Source organism: Schistosoma haematobium, chromosome 6 (assembly GCF_000699445.3).
Source record: "Schistosoma haematobium chromosome 6, whole genome shotgun sequence".
NCBI classification, from domain to species: Eukaryota; Metazoa; Platyhelminthes; class Trematoda; order Strigeidida; family Schistosomatidae; genus Schistosoma; species Schistosoma haematobium.
The window spans coordinates 25036725-25059862 of NC_067201.1; the positions used below are offsets into that span (position 1 = coordinate 25036725).

Genomic DNA, 23138 nt, shown 5'->3' on the forward strand with positions numbered 1-23138 from the left:
AGTGAGTGAGTGAGTGAGTGAGTGAGTGAGTGAGTGAGTGAGTGAGTGAGTGAGTGAGTGAGTGAGTGAGTGAGTGAGTGAGTGAGTGAGTGAGTGAGTGAGTGAGTGAGTGAGTGAGTGAGTGAGTGAGTGAGTGAGTGAGTGAGTGAGTGAGTGAGTGAGTGAGATTAGCAGAGTGAATAAATGCGTAGGCCGTAAGCAATATTCAAGCATACGTATTTCATACAAGCACAAAATAATAAGGGTACAATAAGTTGTTATATTGCGGATAACTTTGTCCGCTAAATGAGTTAGCAAAAGGGCTTAACTGCGTTAGATGAGACTAAACTCATTTGCACGTGAGTCGCTATACGTTTATTCACATTCAATTAGAGAACGCAACTTCATTGGAATGTTCAATTAGCTTTAGTAACTCTGTTCCATAACGCAATACTCCCTTATTATACTATGAATTGTCACATATAAAATAAACTGTAAATATGGCTGTATAGCTTATGTTATTGTCATTGTATACAAACATATTTTTTCACTGGAACGCCCAAAAGGTTTTATTTTGTTATTTAGCAAAATATGGAAAACAATGTAGTGTGAAGATCAAAAGTTTAAACCATATACTTTTCAATTAATAGGCTACAAAGTTTGCATTATTTTTTTCTGGTTAGCGTTTTTTCAGTGAGTTAGTTTTCTACGGGATGGGGTCGATAATCTCATGCCCAACCCTCCTCCTTTACCCGGGCTTGAAACAGGCAGTAACTCTGGAAGAGCTACAGGCGGAGTAGGTACAAGTATTTATAAATGGTTGTCTTCGTATGATACTCAACATCCATTGGCCGGATACCATCAGCAACAGCCTTCTCTGGGAGAGAACAGACCAGCTTCCAGCTGAAGAAGAAGAAATTAGGAAAAGACGATGGAAATGGATAGGACATACATTACGCAAATCGTCAAACTGCATCACGAAGCAAGCTCTAACTTGGAATCCTGGAGGGAAACGGAAAAGAGGAAGGCCAAAGAACACATTACGTCGAGAAATAGAAGCAGATATGATTAGGATGAATAGGAAATGGAAGGAGCTGGAAAGGATTGCCCAGAACAGGGTTGGATGGAGAATGCTGGTGTGCGGCCTATGCTCCTTAGCGAGGAGTAACAGGCGTAAGTAAGGCTACAAAGTTAAAACTACATACTACTTACTTAAATTTCAGTAGATACATAATAGCCTTTAGTCATTATTCGTTAAATACAGTTATATATACTTCATAAGTGGGATGATCTAATGCAGAGACTGATAGCTGCTGTTTACTTACTAGTGATCCCAACCGTGGAAGAGATATACAGATGATATTTTTTATTTTCATTAAAGAGTTCGAATTAGGGATTGATGATTGTATAGAACAAACTTCAAGTGTTTTTTTGCCATTTCGATATTAACTAATAACACTTGCATTGAATTTTTCGACATACCTCTTAAGTTGGATTTATGATGTAGACAGTTCCTATTTCATCTCACAATAAGCCAAAAATACTTCAATATGACGTGATTCACGGAAAGTATGAAGTTAACTAACCATGAACATCCAGCAAATGGTTAGCCGATACATTTGTTTAAGATTTCTTTTACCCGTCACACCAAATCTGTGTCTATTTGTGATTATCAGGAGTATTTGAATTATTATACAAATTAGGAATCCCAGAAATAATGCAAATTAACTAAGTATATGAGCACGAACGAATGTACTGTATTTGAAATTCGAAATCAAATATTCATCGAGTACAAAGGAATCATTACTTCATACAAGCACTACATGCGTCACAGCTGAAATTGGAATCCAAGTTTCTGTAGTTGATTGTAAGTCTTCTGCTCAAGTTCATTCTGCGTATTGGATATAGACCCTGTATCATCTAGAATGTATTGATCAGTATTAGAATTAACAACCGAAATTGGAACAGACTCACCTAGTTCCCGTAATTGTATTTGACCAACATGTCGGTTGTGTATACTTAAGTCATTGATATCTAGAATTCTCACCATAGATTTTTCGACACTCCTCACCACGATTCCCGTGGTTGGTCGGAGATCATTCCCATGATAATATGTAACTTTGGCAGACTCCAAACATCTCATATTCGAACGGAAAATTCTTCTTTTTAATAGCTTCGATGGCGTCTCTTTCGTTACAGAATGTTTAGCATTTCTATATTGCAGTAGAAACGTATCTACTGCTCTCTCCAGTTCATTAAGTGTTGAAGCAGCAATAGAATCAATAGTAGTTTTCAATGTCCTGACAAAATTTTCTGCTTGACCATTAGAACAAGGGTACATTGGACAGATTTCTATACCTTATGCTATTCAACCGTGCAGTGACTGCATCCGCAGCAAAATAAGAGCCATCATCAGTCACTAACACCATCAGAGTCCCACTTTGAAAAAGAATCAGTGACTACAAGTGCATAGTATTTGCCAATAGTCTGCATGAACCCTCTGCCAGGCCTGAGACTATACTAGCCATGGAGTTCACATCAAAGGTAGACTTTTCAACTCGTGATGTTCCCCTCAATTGTTTACTGTACGACATATTTCTGCATTTATCTCTGGCCACCAACATGTGAGCGTCAGAATGTAAGCTAGACGCACCTTAGTTGATTTTCGAAGATTTTCACATACGTTCTCGGACAATCTGGTCACCTGAGATTAAGTATCTTAATTTAAAATCATTCATTTCAATGAGTTCTCTAAATCGCTTCATAATAGTACTTATTTCTGTTATTGGTTATCTTTACAAGAATATCGTCAACCAAAAACTGAAATTATGGAAAATCTATTGTAGCAGCACCTGAATAATGAATTATCAAGGACTTTGCGATACCTTGTACCGCTTTCGCTTAAGAGGCTTCCGTTTCTAGTAACATTGGATCGCCGACAGATATCCGGCTGGCGAAGCAAGTGCAGCATTCTTATATTTGAAGAACAAAACAACTGTCAACCAATATCAAAGTTTTACTGTATGAAGCTGAAGCTTGGAGAACTAATTTAACTATCATCAAAAATGTATAAGTATTTATAAACAGTTGTATATGCAATATACTCAATGTCTGCTGATCAGATACCATCAGTAACAGCCTACTGTGGGACAGGACAAACCAGCTTTCATTTAAGGAGGAAATTAGGAAACGATGTTGGAAGTAAAGTGGATATACATTACGGAAATCACTAATTTACATCACGAGGCAAGTGCGAACTTGGAATCCTGAAAGAAAAGAGAAATGAGGAAGGCTAAAGAATACGCTACGTCGAGAACTGGAAGCAGATATGTATAGTATGAACAGCAACTGGAAGAAACTGTAAAGGATTAAAGAAGATAGAATTGGATGGAAAATTCCGGTGGTCGGCCTATGCTCTTCGATGAGGGGTAAGTAAGTAAGTCAGTGCAAAGCGATCTGTCAAAATGTTCATTCGGAAAATAAACTAGAATCGACTTAGCTTCAATCAAGTTTTCAAAAATGTACTCATTCGTATTATGATTTTTGTTTATTCGTTTAACGAACATTTTCACTGAAAATGAGATGAGGTTGGTTGTTACATGAACATGAATTTATTTATTCATTGATTAGGATACTTTTCAACATTAATCTGTATATTTCCGAAAGCTCTGTTTTAGTCTTCTATAATTATAACAATTTCTACCAGCTTGAAATCCGGTTCACTCATTGTTTCGTTGTTAATAAATGCTATTTTAATTTGTATAAATAAACTTTAAGATCTTCAAATCAATTCTCATCTTAAATTCGGAATAGTTACCGTAGCAACATAATTGTAACGCGGTAGAATTACTAGTTGATCGCAAAAATTACTGTTTGTGACACTATTCTGTAGTTTAAGTGTATGGTCTATAAATTTCTGGTCGTTCTTTCACACCATATTACAAAATATTTGTGCTCTCCCTACATTCAAATATATCACTATGCATATGACTAGATAGTTATACTTTAATGAAGACCTGTCTTAATTAAAAAATTCATATGTTAATGAACTTAGTTTAACCAAACATGGTTGTACGAATTGTTACTAATGAAAGTAGCCAATACACAGATAAAAAGATTCAGTGCTTGATATCTCAGGTCATGAATGGAGAGCACTAATTTCTTCAAAACAAATAATCGGAATTATTATGATAATGGATTTCGGAATGGCTTGAGACTGGTAACTTCTTCAATTCAAAGTGTGAAATCTCGGAACACTTATTTGGATGTTCCGTTTCTTCAAAAACAATCATCTGCTGTCATTTACGGAATGAATTATATTTCTTCATGTATAAACACTGTGGTCCGTGATGTTACGAGAAGTTTCTTAATTGAGGCCTTCACGCCTAATCTTCACCTAAACACTTTTATTTAGTATTTGATACTTTTACTACTTTGACATTATTCAGTAGACAGTTGAATTGGTAGGAATTTCAAGTGGTATGCTGTCGCGCATTCATTGTATTTATCATCATAATTACTCTCTTTCATTCCCTGTCGCAGTTGTTCTTTGTTGTTGTGCAGCCGTTTGGTCTTTGTATAAACGCGACGGTTCCCATATTTATTTCCTCATGATGAGACACAACTATTAGCTGTCTTACGCACTATAGCATGTCACAGTTATTCTTTAAGTTATTATTAGAGAAAGCCCTATCTCTTTCAGACTTACAGACGCACAAAGAACAAAGGATACCTCATAGGTTAATGTTTACATATAATCTATATGTATAATTCAATAAAATCTGTTGTAACATTCTCATGATTAATTTGGATAACGGTTAATCCCTGTCAATCCCTTTTTTCCGACAAACAATGTTATCGACACATTAACAATTCGTTCATTTATTTGTATTGTAAGAATCGTTATCATAAATACTTAAACGTGTATATTTGAACGCTTGGTGCCGCCTACGTATATCGCTCTCTCACTCAAATCATGATCTCGTAAATCTAGCTCGATGTATTGTTCTCCTTCTCTCATATATATGTGATTGTATTATAACATGAAAGTTGGCTTTGATTCGCTGTTATTTTATTTGGTATTACTATAAAGTTGCCTCCATATTCGCTCGCAATGATTCTTCGGCCTATTTCGCTTCAAATCCGTCTGATCTGGTTGTAATTCTCTGATGCGCGCGATCACCTGATAAGTTGTAGTGGCTGCATCATATCGCATTCCCAATTCAGTCATGTTGAGTTCCGTAATACCAGTTATCAGGCTGTAAGTTTAACGAAACTACACGCAATATAAAAAACTAACCCTCACACCAATCGCTATTTTGTGAACTTCCCTTCCACGTGTATCTCATTTGCGTAATTAGACACTTTGTTTCATTCAATAATGTATTTATCAGTAAAGATGGATCAATTCTCCCAATCCACGTAAAGCACTTCTTCATGGGTACTGCATATTTCCAGATGACATGTACCATTGCAGTTTTGAGAGTAAATAGTAAACGTCCTCATTCAAAATGTAAACAATTTTCTACTGGTTGTATTATTATTCTAAACAAGATTTGGATTTATGACAGCACATTCTCCCTCCAGTTATCCATTTAGTTGAATTGACATTAATGGTAGAATTAGTAATGAACCCAGAATATAGATTGCACCATCTCGGGTCGTGCTGTAAATAGGAAGAAATTCAAAATAAGTCTTAAATTGACGAATCTATTAGTTGAAATGTAACATTTGAGTCACTACTACTGCAAATTCCACACTGAATATTTAGCTGAAATGCTCAGTGATTTCGAACTAAAATGGTTTCTTGTCTTTTACAATTAACAAGTCGACTGAGAGTTGAATGATTCTTGGAAATGTTGAAGAGTTAGAAATGAGATATGAGCTAAGAAGGTGAGTGATTTCAGAAAACTGCTTCATCTTATTTCACCACAAGGTGAATTATGTTGGATACAAAACGAAAATAAGAATCATTAATATAAACAGATGACCACGTGTATCAGTCGATCACCAACTACAGCTTCATTCAATTCTGTCACTTAACTTTATCAATTGTCAACCATCCAGTCTAAATATGAGATGATCAGAGTTATAAACTAGATGATATTTCTTCTGAAAATGAAGGTGAGTTTCCGAATTCACACAGAAAGATGGTGTACATCTATATTCGAAATGAATGGTATTACTGAGAGTTTAGTAAGACTTTATTGTGCATACAGATTGATTGAGGATGGCAATACATCATTATTGATTGTTATGTGAATGAATGTCCTTGAATTTAGGTCCACCACTATGCAAATTTGGACTAATGCTAATACTATAATTCTCTCTCATATTTACATGTTTAATTAGAATGTAAAACGCATCTGAAACTTACAATTTCATATGTATATAGGTTACACTGAGGATAATATCGGCATTCAGTTAAGCAGTCTGATTTCGTTTCAACCGTTTCCAACCAGTAGTCTTCTGCCAGCGATAGCTTTGATAGTCCCAATATGCATATCCATTGTGAGTAGTTGCAATGCATATTTGTATTACATTCCGGACACTCCTCACATAAGGATAACAATGTAAAGTTATGTGCCACATTTGATTGTGTATTAAAGCAATCGAGAAGACAAACTGAAATGTATGCAGTGATAATGAACGAATGTTCAATCATTTGATGTAACATGATAGGCATATGAAATAAAGTATTGTTCGACAATAATAATCACTTGCTCATAACTACTACTACTGCTGATGCTTCTGTTGCTGATGTTGCTGTTTATATAGTGGAGATGAATCAATTGATTGGTGGAATTTTCAATATCCAAAAACTGACCAGTTGGTTAACTGCTCATAGTGAACTTCTGACCAGTTGGATAAATGCAAACTTTACCATACTAAAGAGGATTAGGAAAAACGTATGACAATCGTTCGTGTTTTGTAAGGAATAATATTTGACAACTTTTAATTTTGAAAGCTACACATGTAAAATACATATAGGCGATCAATTTCATTATGTGATTCGATGAAATATAACATGATACACTCTTCAAATGGAACAATGAGTTCGACATTAATCACTGTATTTCACTTGGAAGTCTTATTCTTAACACAAGCATTTGATTAATTCACGTTGACCAATGTAGTGAATAAGTCGTATGCATGTATGTGCAGTAGTCTCTTACCAAGAGAAATTGAACATTATGCTTCTGATTAGTCAAATTCATTTGACTTGATGTTGGTGGTATTTCTTCTGCATGTTAGTATGCAGCTGAATGAATAGAACCCTGATTTATGTTGACAATATTTGAACTAAATTATCCATGTGATTGAATTTAATGCATATGAAGCTAAGTCATCAGTTAGCTTCACAACATAACATATTGTTATTCTACTTGGATGTTGTGTATTACTGTATACTACTTATTCGTTTTCAGTAGGCGGTTTCATTTCTCAGAAATTCCTTAACCATAGCGAAAGATAGTGGGTTCGCTTACAGGGATGAGCATGAAATATGGTATGCATCTACACCCTGTGGACGAGTCCCAAATAGAACGAAACGCGCTCTCGGGATTCCGTTGCTACTCACTACGCATCATTGCTTAGAATGCTTGTGAAGTAGGGCAGTATCGGGGCAATCAACGCACGATGTATATATACTAATAAGTGACTGATAAATTACTGTACTAAATAACAATGGGAAAATTTAGAGAAACAATACCAAACCAATTTAATATATTGTTATTCTCCGTTTTCATTTGAACATTGTATATCAATCAAATGTTGACACACATATTATGGCCTGTTGTAATCAGTATGTATCTGACATAAGAAGCACTGTTTACTGAATATACATGAACTTGTCTAAAGTTCTCTAAGGTTGCTGATACATCAGTCCAATTTGCTGACATTGTAATGAGATTAAGCAGTTAACATGGTTTCTGTATTGTGTATAATTGCGCAAAGATTCTGTATGCAAATGATGTTCAATGAAACTCAGGACATTCCGTTGTCAGAATTCCCAACGTAAACAAGACATCATTCAACAAATTCAAAACGTATTACGCTTTAAATAGAGATTCGCAGTGCAACCTCTCTTCATGTATGTGTATTTCTAATTCGTAGGTACATACACAGATCACTTTCATCAGTGTTCATAGTAAACTTTAAAGTGTACTTTTACAAAACAAATAGTTTTATTTCGTAAACAACAAGCAAAACATGAAGTTCAACGATCAGATCATTATCCTGTTACTACCAGTGTTACCATTCTCTACCCAAAATACATGTGAATGTTTACATTACCATTCATTCAGCTATGATGAACATGTGCAAATGGAATAAACATGAGAAAGTAACAAACAGGATAATAAAACGCATTCACCTTTTGTATATGATAACAAAACAATATTGTTTCACAACTGGACGAGGTGTTTTCCAATGAGCATGTGGATGAGTATGGGAAAGAGAATGAGGATGAGTACGAGACTGACAAATAAACATTGAATGATAGTGTGAATAAGATAAATTGATGTGATAGAATACTTGTGTGAAACAGAAATGTGATGGAAACAAATATCCAGTATACGAAATATTTGTTTATTTGGTGTGTGTGTGTGTGTGTGGTAGGGTAGGTGGATATTAGTAAGTGTTTGCAAAAGATCGTCCATTAGACGACAACAATAACAATCCAAATAATAATAATAAAAAGAAGAATAAACAGTAAAGTTCAAGTTGAAAACGATGTTGGAAAATAGTTGACTTGTGAACAGGGTTTTAATTTAGATGGATTCATTACACAATCGTTTAAGTCTTGTTGCGGCATGAAACGGAGAAGCTGATTGAGAATGAACGATTTCTTTGCTTGTTGAATCGATAATGTAAATCAGTTGATTTTATCAGTGGTATTTTAAGATTCTGTAACCAGTAAGGTTGCATTGACAGTCTAAATGTTATCAGATAATCCCATAAGATCAAACGCAATGGAATACTGATGTTTCGCACATATATATACTCATCATTAATGGTAGAATTAGTAATGAACCCAGAATATAGATTGCACCATCTCGGGTCGTGCTGTAAATAGGAAGAAATTCAAAATAAGTCTTAAATTGACGAATCTATTAGTTGAAATGTAACATTTGAGTCACTACTACTGCAAATTCCACACTGAATATTTAGCTGAAATGCTCAGTGATTTCGAACTAAAATGGTTTCTTGTCTTTTACAATTAACAAGTCGACTGAGAGTTGAATGATTCTTGGAAATGTTGAAGAGTTAGAAATGAGATATGAGCTAAGAAGGTGAGTGATTTCAGAAAACTGCTTCATCTTATTTCACCACAAGGTGAATTATGTTGGATACAAAACGAAAATAAGAATCATTAATATAAACAGATGACCACGTGTATCAGTCGATCACCAACTACAGCTTCATTCAATTCTGTCACTTAACTTTATCAATTGTCAACCATCCAGTCTAAATATGAGATGATCAGAGTTATAAACTAGATGATATTTCTTCTGAAAATGAAGGTGAGTTTCCGAATTCACACAGAAAGATGGTGTACATCTATATTCGAAATGAATGGTATTACTGAGAGTTTAGTAAGACTTTATTGTGCATACAGATTGATTGAGGATGGCAATACATCATTATTGATTGTTATGTGAATGAATGTCCTTGAATTTAGGTCCACCACTATGCAAATTTGGACTAATGCTAATACTATAATTCTCTCTCATATTTACATGTTTAATTAGAATGTAAAACGCATCTGAAACTTACAATTTCATATGTATATAGGTTACACTGAGGATAATATCGGCATTCAGTTAAGCAGTCTGATTTCGTTTCAACCGTTTCCAACCAGTAGTCTTCTGCCAGCGATAGCTTTGATAGTCCCAATATGCATATCCATTGTGAGTAGTTGCAATGCATATTTGTATTACATTCCGGACACTCCTCACATAAGGATAACAATGTAAAGTTATGTGCCACATTTGATTGTGTATTAAAGCAATCGAGAAGACAAACTGAAATGTATGCAGTGATAATGAACGAATGTTCAATCATTTGATGTAACATGATAGGCATATGAAATGAAGTATTGTTCGACAATAATAATCACTTGCTCATAAGATAATATTGAATAAAGCCATTAATAATAATAATAATAATAATAATAATAATAACAACTACTACTACTACTGCTGCTTCTGTTGCTGTTTATATAGTGGAGATGAATCAATTGATTGGTGGAATTTTCAATATCCACAAACTGACCAGTTGGTTAACTGCTCATAGTGAATTTCTGACCAGTTGGATAAATGCAATCTTTACCATACTACACTCAATCAATCTTTGAAATTATGTACGAATATTGAATGAAGTTGATTGAATGACAGCTTTCAATTTATATTGTTTGTAATGAAGTTTGTAATGCATTCAGACTTTCAGTCATTAAATCTAACGAATAATATTTTATCCATCACCATATTTCCTTAGACATTCACATGTGTTCTCAAATTTGGTAAATCATTCTTCAGTCAGTTAGCAACAACACAGAACTTCGTACGTACGTACATCAGATTGAGTTGTCATACCGAATTAACACATAGATACAGTTGTCGATTCTAATCACATAGTGGTCGAGGTAGTAAAAGTATAAGCAGTAATTGGAAACATTAGGGTTTGAACATGTTATTGAAGGAGTATAATCCAGAGAAATATATTTGGAAAGCAAAAATAAAGGGACATGAAGAATTGAGAAGACAAGAATTTCGGAGAACACAAAGAGTGGATGCACCTGCGCCATTGCAAACAATGTTGAGTCATGTCGTTCAAGGTTTCCAACCATCTGTTGCTATCGTCTCATGTATCCTAACCACGTAGTCTACACCTACCAACATGACTCAATCCACTTGTCAGTGACTTTATGGATTCGTTCCATGTGTTGTTCTGGTTGCTCCTAGTTAAATATTTGAGGTGAACCAGTATGCGTTAAGTATGCGTCTAAGCTGATGAGTATATATATGTGCGAAACATCAGTATTCCATTGCGTTTGATCTTATGGGATTATCTGATAACATTTAGACTGTCAATGCAACCTTACTGGTTACAGAATCTTAAAATACCACTGATAAAATCAACTGATTTACATTATCGATTCAACAAGCAAAGAAATCGTTCATTCTCAATCAGCTTCTCCGTTTCATGCCGCAACAAGACTTAAACGATTGTGTAATGAATCCATCTAAATTAAAACCCTGTTCACAAGTCAACTATTTTCCAACATCGTTTTCAACTTGAACTTTACTGTTTATTCTTCTTTTTATTATTATTATTTGGATTGTTATTGTTGTCGTCTAATGGACGATCTTTTGCAAACACTTACTAATATCCACCTACCCTACCACACACACACACACACACCAAATAAACAAATATTTCGTATACTGGATATTTGTTTCCATCACATTTCTGTTTCACACAAGTATTCTATCACATCAATTTATCTTATTCACACTATCATTCAATGTTTATTTGTCAGTCTCGTACTCATCCTCATTCTCTTTCCCATACTCATCCACATGCTCATTGGAAAACACCTCGTCCAGTTGTGAAACAATATTGTTTTGTTATCATATACAAAAGGTGAATGCGTTTTATTATCCTGTTTGTTACTTTCTCATGTTTATTCCATTTGCACATGTTCATCATAGCTGAATGAATGGTAATGTAAACATTCACATGTATTTTGGGTAGAGAATGGTAACACTGGTAGTAACAGGATAATGATCTGATCGTTGAACTTCATGTTTTGCTTGTTGTTTACGAAATAAAACTATTTGTTTTGTAAAAGTACACTTTAAAGTTTACTATGAACACTGATGAAAGTGATCTGTGTATGTACCTACGAATTAGAAATACACATACATGAAGAGAGGTTGCACTGCGAATCTCTATTTAAAGCGTAATACGTTTTGAATTTGTTGAATGATGTCTTGTTTACGTTGGGAATTCTGACAACGGAATGTCCTGAGTTTCATTGAACATCATTTGCATACAGAATCTTTGCGCAATTATACACAATACAGAAACCATGTTAACTGCTTAATCTCATTACAATGTCAGCAAATTGGACTGATGTATCAGCAACCTTAGAGAACTTTAGACAAGTTCATGTATATTCAGTAAACAGTGCTTCTTATGTCAGATACATACTGATTACAACAGGCCATAATATGTGTGTCAACATTTGATTGATATACAATGTTCAAATGAAAACGGAGAATAACAATATATTAAATTGGTTTGGTATTGTTTCTCTAAATTTTCCCATTGTTATTTAGTACAGTAATTTATCAGTCACTTATTAGTATATATACATCGTGCGTTGATTGCCCCGATATTGCCCTACTTCACAAGCATTCTAAGCAATGATGCGTAGTGAGTAGCAACGGAATCCCGAGAGCGCGTTTCGTTCTATTTGGGACTCGTCCACAGGGTGTAGATGCATACCATATTTCATGCTCATCCCTGTAAGCGAACCCACTATCTTTCGCTATGGTTAAGGAATTTCTGAGAAATGAAACCGCCTACTGAAAACGAATAAGTAGTATAGAGTAATACACAACATCCAAGTAGAATAACAATATGTTATGTTGTGAAGCTAACTGATGACTTAGCTTCATATGCATTAAATTCAATCACATGGATAATTTAGTTCAAATATTGTCAACATAAATCAGGGTTCTATTCATTCAGCTGCATACTAACATGCAGAAGAAATACCACCAACATCAAGTCAAATGAATTTGACTAATCAGAAGCATAATGTTCAATTTCTCTTCGTACGAGACTACTGCACATACATGCATACGACTTATTCACTACATTGGTCAACGTGAATTAATCAAATGCTTGTGTTAAGAATAAGACTTCCAAGTGAAATACAGTGATTAATGTCGAATTCATTGTTCCATTTGAAGAGTGTATCATGTTATACTTCATCGAATCACATAATGAAATTGATCGCCTATATGTATTTTACATGTGTAGCTTTCATAATTAAAAGTTGTCAAATATTATTCCTTACAAAACACGAACGATTGTCATACGTTTTTCCTAATCCTCTTTAGTATGGTAAAGTTTGCATTTATCCAACTGGTCAGAAATTCACTATGAGCAGTTAACCAACTGGTCAGTTTGTGGATATTGAAAATTCCACCAATCAATTGATTCATCTCCACTATATAAACAGCAACATCAGCAACAGAAGCATCAGCAGTAGTAGTAGTTATGGGCAAGTGATTATTATTGTCGAACAATACTTCATTTCATATGCCTATCATGTTACATCAAATGATTGAACATTCGTTCATTATCACTGCATACATTTCAGTTTGTCTTCTCGATTGCTTTAATACACAATCAAATGTGGCACATAACTTTACATTGTTATCCTTATGTGAGGAGTGTCCGGAATGTAATACAAATATGCATTGCAACTACTCACAATGGATATGCATATTGGGACTATCAAAGCTATCGCTGGCAGAAGACTACTGGTTGGAAACGGTTGAAACGAAATCAGACTGCTTAACTGAATGCCGATATTATCCTCAGTGTAACCTATATACATATGAAATTGTAAGTTTCAGATGCGTTTTACATTCTAATTAAACATGTAAATATGAGAGAGAATTATAGTATTAGCATTAGTCCAAATTTGCATAGTGGTGGACCTAAATTCAAGGACATTCATTCACATAACAATCAATAATGATGTATTGCCATCCTCAATCAATCTGTATGCACAATAAAGTCTTACTAAACTCTCAGTAATACCATTCATTTCGAATATAGATGTACACCATCTTTCTGTGTGAATTCGGAAACTCACCTTCATTTTCAGAAGAAATATCATCTAGTTTATAACTCTGATCATCTCATATTTAGACTGGATGGTTGACAATTGATAAAGTTAAGTGACAGAATTGAATGAAGCTGTAGTTGGTGATCGACTGATACACGTGGTCATCTGTTTATATTAATGATTCTTATTTTCGTTTTGTATCCAACATAATTCACCTTGTGGTGAAATAAGATGAAGCAGTTTTCTGAAACCACTCACCTTCTTAGCTCATATCTCATTTCTAACTCTTCAACATTTCCAAGAATCATTCAACTCTCAGTCGACTTGTTAATTGTAAAAGACAAGAAACCATTTTAGTTCGAAATCACTGAGCATTTCAGCTAAATATTCAGTGTGGAATTTGCAGTAGTAGTGACTCAAATGTTACATTTCAACTAATAGATTCGTCAATTTAAGACTTATTTTGAATTTCTTCCTATTTACAGCACGACCCGAGATGGTGCAATCTATATTCTGGGTTCATTACTAATTCTACCATTAATGTCAATTCAACTAAATGGATAACTGGAGGGAGAATGTGCTGTCATAAATCCAAATCTTGTTTAGAATAATAATACAACCAGTAGAAAATTGTTTACATTTTGAATGAGGACGTTTACTATTTACTCTCAAAACTGCAATGGTACATGTCATCTGGAAATATGCAGTACCCATGAAGAAGTGCTTTACGTGGATTGGGAGAATTGATCCATCTTTACTGATAAATACATTATTGAATGAAACAAAGTGTCTAATTACGCAAATGAGATACACGTGGAAGGGAAGTTCACAAAATAGCGATTGGTGTGAGGGTTAGTTTTTATATTGCGTGTAGTTTCGTTAAACTTACAGCCTGATAACTGGTATTACGGAACTCAACATGACTGAATTGGGAATGCGATATGATGCAGCCACTACAACTTATCAGGTGATCGCGCGCATCAGAGAATTACAACCAGATCAGACGGATTTGAAGCGAAATAGGCCGAAGAATCATTGCGAGCGAATATGGAGGCAACTTTATAGTAATACCAAATAAAATAACAGCGAATCAAAGCCAACTTTCATGTTATAATACAATCACATATATATGAGAGAAGGAGAACAATACATCGAGCTAGATTTACGAGATCATGATTTGAGTGAGAGAGCGATATACGTAGGCGGCACCAAGCGTTCAAATATACACGTTTAAGTATTTATGATAACGATTCTTACAATACAAATAAATGAACGAATTGTTAATGTGTCGATAACATTGTTTGTCGGAAAAAAGGGATTGACAGGGATTAACCGTTATCCAAATTAATCATGAGAATGTTACAACAGATTTTATTGAATTATACATATAGATTATATGTAAACATTAACCTATGAGGTATCCTTTGTTCTTTGTGCGTCTGTAAGTCTGAAAGAGATAGGGCTTTCTCTAATAATAACTTAAAGAATAACTGTGACATGCTATAGTGCGTAAGACAGCTAATAGTTGTGTCTCATCATGAGGAAATAAATATGGGAACCGTCGCGTTTATACAAAGACCAAACGGCTGCACAACAACAAAGAACAACTGCGACAGGGAATGAAAGAGAGTAATTATGATGATAAATACAATGAATGCGCGACAGCATACCACTTGAAATTCCTACCAATTCAACTGTCTACTGAATATTAATAAAGTAGTAGAACTACCAAACGCTAAATGAAAGTGTTTAGGTGAAGAGAAATGATTTACACAACGTAATCAAATTCCAATATACACTGTGTGTGTGTAAATTATCAATAGGAATATCAGTCATTACGAGAACTCGGTAGATGAAGGTTAGATGTGGAGACATCAATTAAGAAACTTTTCGTAACATCATGGATCAGAGTGTTCATTCCGTAAATGACAGCAGATGATTGTTTTTGAAGAAACGGAACATCCAAATAGGTGTTCCAGGATTTCACGCTTTGAATTGAAGAAGTTACCAGTCTCAAGTCATTCCGAAATCCATTATCATAATAATTCCGATTATTTGTTTTAAAGAAGTCAGTGCATTCCATACATGACTTGAGATATGAAGCAATAAATCGTTTGATTTGTGTATTGATTACTTGATCACAGCTCACGTAGAACGAGTGTTCATTTGTCCTTGGAACCTCATATTCACTTTACAAGTATCGACTGAGTATTTTAGTAGTGATAAGCTGGGTCGATTGCATCTGCTTAACATTATATTTAGATTTGTATTTATGAAAATCACATGTCATATGTTCATCAAGTTACATGAACCGCAGACTTTGAAGACACCAGTTAGAAACGTTTGTGAAATGTTAGTACAGTGTACATTCTGTATGTGAGCTTGAAATAATACCAGACAGTTATAAGCACAAATTGGTAAGAATCTAATCACAAATAGATTGCATACATCTACTTGTTACGAGCTTTTATATATAAGAATAAAAGGACAACTAGACCGGAAACGTGTATATGTCTGATCAGATGGTTCGAAATGCATTGCTCTAATATATCACAATGTTCTGACAATCTTCATCTACTCATTACATTATCCAAATCCATATAATCTCATTTGAGTTCTGTGGTTTCAAAATTGTCACTGGTGCACATACGTGTGTTATTTTCATACCATTTGAATAGCTAGTCGATCTTTATAGGCTATGACGTAATTCCATAGATCTGGTCTTTACTATTACCTAACAACATATATGTGTTATTTTAAAAATACGAATATGAAGAACAGAACAAAGTTTTATTAGTTACTGATCAGTAACCATGTGAACATAAAAGTCATATTATAAAAAAGAATTTTAAAAAATCATCAAAACATTAAAAAAGAACTCCAAAAAAATACCTGATCACAGAAATAAAAGTGAAATGAATTCTCTCATTAAAATTATTACTAGTCATATATGAATAACAAAATCAATAGTAGGCAATTTGATCATTCTTGTAAGCTAATAAATGATCAACTTTTCTTATTATTAGTCATTCAATGGTGATGTAATATGTCCAAGAAATATTGGTAGACAATTATTCCAAACAATTGAAATAAAGAATGGATGATCAACACGAAATTCGGGTACAGGTTTGTGAGGTCTCAGAGATGTGCAGTATACCATTTGTGTCGCTGTAGCTGCAGCCGCCACTGCACCTTTTCATCCACCTATATATGTATTGGGAATAAAAGAATAAATAAGCAGAGACAAACAATGAAAGATACTATTTGTATACTGTCTCGAATAATTCAAAATACACAAAATAATATTACTTAGTTTTTTATTTATTTATTTAAATACACAAACATTGGTAAAAGGATGCACCAAATAGATATGAGCAACATAAATCATTTAATTTCTGTCAGGGTTGGGATACTGCTCAGGTGCCCATATCGAAGCAAGTAGGTGATGACCAACAATACGTTCATACGGCATTTGTTTCCTTAGGTTCTTGGAACCCATGTGCACCATTGGTTTGGAATCAGGGTTTTCCAACTCCCTAGTTGGACTCACCGTGTTCAACAATTCAGTAAACAACACCCCCGCCGCCAAAAGGTAGTGATGTGATGTAAAAATTATTCTAATATTCTTTTTATAACAAAATTACTGTAATCTCAGTCACCTTGTATTCTATTTCCATATTTTAATCCCGTTGTTTGGATATAATTGTATCTCACGAGAGTTGTGATCACGTTAGTCATTTATTTATTTACCTATTTTGAGTTCGGTTCGTCAAATGAGGAATAAATATGGTAATTTCCAACTCGATCGTTTACTCTCTCCGCTTGCCAACCTATCAGATCATAGCTTAGTGATGGGAAAGATTTCTTCCTTCAACGCTGTCCAGTCATGAATCAGACCTATGTATTATAAATCTCAGGGTAGTACTAAATACTCTAAAATAGGTCGAGACAACCCTCTTCCCACATATCATGCAGACTAAAGGATAGGTAGATAAGAGAAATAGTGCCGTATATGTGACCTCTATACTGACGCCCAATTTCTGTCAAACTGTTCGTTCTAATCTTGACTAATATTCGTATATCAGAATTATTGCTTATTTGGTACGTCTTTAATGAAAGCTCAAAAACAAAATACTCGACCTTGTTTTAATGATAGCCACATCAACACAAATTCTGTTGGCAACTGAATATACTCGGTGGTAAACCTATGGTATTCTGAAAGTACATCAAATTGAGATGAGTGTTATTGTATCAATCCATTAATTAGAGAGAATTTTCCATCAAGAAAATCAATGACAACATTTTATAACAGGGATTCAGATAGGAAAGACTGAAAATTTTGACAAAAGTCTACAGTTAAGCACTTGAGGTAATCAGAAATTTTGTATCCAGGTAAACATACAAATTCTCTCTGTAATGCTGTCATTTCTATGACGAAAGTGGTATACACCAACCTAGATCAAGCTTTTTATCATTCGTATGTTAATATTGACATGAAGTGAATTAGTAAGCATACTACTTAATGGATGTAGGGCAAGATCAGTCCTAGCTCACGTTGAAATATGACTTTGAGCAGACAACCATTGACTCGGAAAGATGTGCAATATTGTGTATGAACACAGTGAACCAAATATTGATGTTATCTGTTGTTTTACGAAACAACAAGTTAAATTTTATTCAATCGATTTCTTCGAAAACTCTAGTGACTTGTGCACAATTTGTGCATAACACACAAATTTTTCTCATTTTCGTAACTATTCAGTAGTGTTGAATATAAAAAGAAATGCAAATATGTACGTTTGTATTTATAACCAAATGATGTGCTATAAATTGCATTTGATTTCAGTGAACATTTGTCAATCAACACGAGATTCAAGAAATTATGCAACTATGAAAATGTATTACTAATAGCCAGAACTGATAACATAATTGTATATTACATATTCAACTACATTTACAAATAGCCAATGAATATTAAAAAACCGGAACAATCGTACCTCCTCAAAACTGGTACATAATTAACTGAGATCAAAACAATTCCCAAAAATGTGTTTTCTACATGTATCTAATTGACTTACTTCAAAAACAGCTTTATGCATCACATCTGATATACACATCCTATCTGAGTCAGAAACATTTGAAAAATCAGCTGATAAAGAACAGAATGCATCGTTTATTCCCAATTTCCGCAGATGATCTTTCAGTTTTATTGCAGAACCTTCTCTTAATCTAAATTTAGGCAAATACAAACGCATTTTTGTATTTTGAAAACTCGTGGAAAGTATTGAAGAAATTCCACCATGTTTATACATTGAATCCAGTAAATCGGGCAATCCGTCATTTGCATCTGGAAGAATGATCAATAACGTAAACCTGGGTAACGAAGTGTTTGAAAAAGAAGGGATACTAAAGTAATATCAAGGAATAATTAGACAAAAACGGATACATTCAATAATCTCAATATAAAAACATAGTGCATTCGTACTACCACACCCAGTTTCACCTACAGTTTTCAAAGTGCATCAGATAGTTATCTTTCATAAACTGAACCAACTTTGGTTAAGCTAACATTATTTGGAGTTGTTTCCAGTGGTAGATTTATTAAGTATTTATTCACTGTATCGCAGAGTCAAATATATCTCATTATACATTTTCAGTAATAAAATACTATATATAATCCCTGCATAAAATCTGTACCCTTCATTTTGGTCTAAGAATTTACATTTCAATTGGATCGCACTTAATCTTGACCTTACAGCTTAAAAATCACTGAAATGTGTGTAAAATAGTTTGTGGTTGAAAGTCGAAACGACGTTAAAACACTTTACTAGTTGAACAGATATGAATAAAAAATGTTTTGATTAGTGTTTAGAATACCGACATACAAGTATGGCAGCATAATAACATACATTAAAATAAGTACGGCGGTGGTTACAAGTAATAAACAACAAACCCTGGACATAGGTTTCGTGCTATTTGACAGCTGTTAGCAAGGTGTACCTGTATACTTGAGGGAACTGATCACTACTCATTGGTCAATCAATTGTAAATGCATAATAATTATAAATTTAGTCTATTAGTTCGAGCCCTTCACTAAATGAAGAGACGATAAAAGCAGCACACCTTCTAGCAACTAGTAGATTACACGTTCAAACCTCAATTTTAAGTGTTGAATAAATTGATACATATTGTGGAGAACTCAAAATGCTACAATTATGAGTGATTTTCTATCAGTGTTTGTTATTTAGCTTACTACTGAAAATTATTACATTAGTTTTCTAAAAGCACATCACAAAGCAGTAAAATACAAAACAATCCTTTAAATATTATTACTCACTTAGGGTCTTTAAATGGTATCTTCGCAGCACGTGACCTCAAGTGGGGTAAACTGACCATATCGAAATATGATTCGTTATACATCAACTTCACAATCATTTTTGATCCATTCAATTCATAAAACTCGCTAGTATGTGAGTTATCCTCAGGAAAACACATATTCCACAAACCTAAATAACAACACCGGTTAAGATTTTTCAACTGATATCAGGTAGACAAATATAAAGTGGATGCAGTTAAAATGAAATTTATAATTATTCACAGTTAGATTCATGTATCCTTTTACCTTTGAAGTATGTAGTAGCTGTCACTACAGCAGACGTGTCCTTTGTTAAAGAACTGGGTGAAAGCAGTTCTTGAATTTGTCCTTTAGTTTGTTTACTAACCCACTGGTTTATCCGGTTTCGAGAACCTTCTATGTCAGTCTCAAATGCCACCTTTGCGCAAAAAATAGTAACAAATAGCAAGAAATTACATGTTCTGTTGGAGCATCGTAGTATGTCTTCAGATTAGTTTTGAACTGTTCCTTGATTCTCACATTTTGTGCAACGAACAATCTATTAGCAAGGATTATATTAACACCTTCACTAGGTTTCGAACAATCATTTAGAAGTTGAGCAATCTCATGATGAACTTGATCATGTTCTAAACAGTCAGACAATTGCATTGCCTTTATCATCTCGGCTTTCGTATTGTTCCCACTGCCTGAAAGAACCATTCCGAGGGCAGTATAGATATTGAACGGCGAGAGAAAAACATTTTTCCATTGACCTAAACACATTCGTAGGAGCATTGTAGCAGAACGAACTCACCATGAGTTTCATTTAATATTTGTTCGTAAAACTTGTCAGTGAAGTTCGTAAGTGACTTTAATGCCTCCATCTTGTAGGAAGTAGAAGTACATCAGAACAATGACTACAATAAAATATTCGCAGTGCAAAACGTCAAAGAAACAGAGCAACAATCTAATATCAAGAACTTCAACCTGAGAATGCGGTTGGTTAAAATTCCACTAATGCAGCTATCCTCTTACGAGGCTTACAAGTCAGTCAGTACAATATTTAATTTCATATGGTGACATGGACGATCTTTAGTCAACCGACTATCATTAGAAAAAACCACTGTGAAGAAAGTTGTGTAACATATTGGTAATAATGATTCGCACCACTTTCGAATCAATGGAATGCCTATATACAAAATTATAAATTATAACAGCCCAGATGACCTTAATAAAAAAAGCCAACTGTGAAACAAACTCAAGTTTTCCATCTACGTTAGTTACAATGTAAACCTATTCCTGACCCAATTAAAGGCACATTCTACTCATGATAACCGATTTATATCATAGTAAACCTTTAGAAATAAAGCCAGATTATATGCTAAAAATGAAACGAATACGTTGGAACGAGTTCAAGAGATAGATATTGAGAAAGTAAAATCGCATTGCCACCTTACCAATAGGAAACATATATCCTAATCGTCCACGTTTTATTGAAGTTTCGGTGGTGACCGTATATCAATTTACCGTATACTGAAAGACCATGACATTACCATGTTTCGTTAAACGGCGGCCATCTACTTTAGGCTGAACGTCTAAAATGTGGTTGTTGTCTACCTTTGGCCCAAATATATGACGAATAGTCTACTGTTCACCTAAATTGACACCGAACGGCAAATGACTATACCAGTGATCTACGTTGCATCAATAGCAGTCAACACTGAAGTTAATTGTAATGAAATTCCGCCAACTTTGATTGAACACAGTAGCTGCAGCAATGAAAGACTTCTGTGTGATGATGGTATATGTAACAAGTTCAGTTAATTTCCTCAAAAATCTGATATTTTTAACATTAACTGCAGTTGTCGTGTGGCTTTTTATAGAAATAAAGGCGAACATGGGAGACATTTGTGGACTGGCAAAATGTATGTTGAAAATTTGAGCGAAGGTAGATAATCCGGAGCATTTAGGCGAAAAGTAGACAGTTCAGCAACATTTAAAACACAAAGCAACGTAAATGTTAAGATCCACATTACTTCTCACTGACAGGCGACAAAACAGATATTAGGGCACCTTTCCCCATTATTTCCACTCTAAAGAGTGCATGGGAAATGGTCTAAAGACCATGTGGTTCCATTTGTCAAGTATTTAACTATTATAAAATCTCGGAGAAGAAAGGATCGAGACTAGGAAAACAACGGCTCGAAGTACTAACATGAACCTAGAAAATAGGTAAAGAACTAAAATATTCAGTCTTCGACAAGTTTACACTTAGTCTGAAAGTAGGTTGTTTGCTAGTGTAATGTGAGGAGAAGAGAATCGACAGCAATTAAAAATTACACAAACGTGAGGACAGGACAATCTAACAATCGAGACAACAAGTTGACATTCTAACGTTCCGAACGAGTTACGTCACTTTTCAAATATTGTTAATAGCCAGTACCATCCAATGCCCAATATTTCGACCCTCAAAAATTAATAGCTGAAATGAATTGGTGTGCAGTCTTATGATACTGACGGCTATCGTTAGTGATTTCTTCAAATACAAGTTCAGCTCACGTAAAGATTAACCCATGAAATCTTTTTGGTATGTTCCTCTAATCTGATTCAACAACTAGATAGCTTATATTCCTTTGTTTAAATATATCTTCCTCTCACAACATCTAATAATTCTAGTTTCGTCAGGCCTAGGACTCTCTTACGAGATACTTCACACAGAAGTGTTGTCAAACACTGATCATCTATATTGTATTTTTAACAACCTAACGTTAGCAACATGGTTTGATTGCATCTACGGTTCAGAGTTACTGTTTGCAGAAAGTGAATGTACCTTATCCGTTGGATGAAATTATTCCCAGTGAACTGGCGTATTTTGAGTCCGACTGAACTTTTCAAAAGGTTCAAGTGGTTGTGTACGGAATAGAGGAAGCTTTCGCTTAACAGGCTCCCGTGTCT

General features: G+C 34.4%; 3 protein-coding genes across 3 annotated transcripts in view; 1 reads left to right on the top strand and 2 right to left on the bottom strand.

The window, feature by feature from the left end:
• Positions 1-17638, top strand: part of LARGE2_4 (LARGE xylosyl- and glucuronyltransferase 2) — a 39804-nt gene extending 22166 nt beyond the window's left edge. Inside the window, exon 3 of the mRNA XM_051217224.1 lies at positions 17390-17638. The gene's annotated coding sequence lies outside the window, so the exon portion shown is untranslated. The remainder of the gene's footprint in view (positions 1-17389) is intronic.
• MS3_00008881 (uncharacterized protein) lies at positions 106-5617 on the bottom strand. Its single transcript, XM_051217226.1, has one exon. It carries the CDS (start codon positions 2318-2320, stop codon positions 1808-1810), a length of 513 nt encoding a protein of 170 aa, XP_051065878.1. The 5' UTR covers positions 2321-5617; the 3' UTR covers positions 106-1807.
• A 1229-nt stretch (positions 17639-18867) lies between the features above and the next one.
• SERPINB6_2 (Serpin B6) lies at positions 18868-21067 on the bottom strand (the record flags this gene model as incomplete). Its single annotated transcript, XM_051219493.1, has 5 exons — positions 18868-19222; positions 20187-20355; positions 20472-20622; positions 20661-20956; positions 20998-21067. The coding sequence occupies 5 exons, from the start codon at positions 21065-21067 to the stop codon at positions 18868-18870; spliced, it is 1041 nt and encodes a 346-aa protein (XP_051065879.1).
• Positions 21068-23138: the final 2071 nt, after the last annotated feature.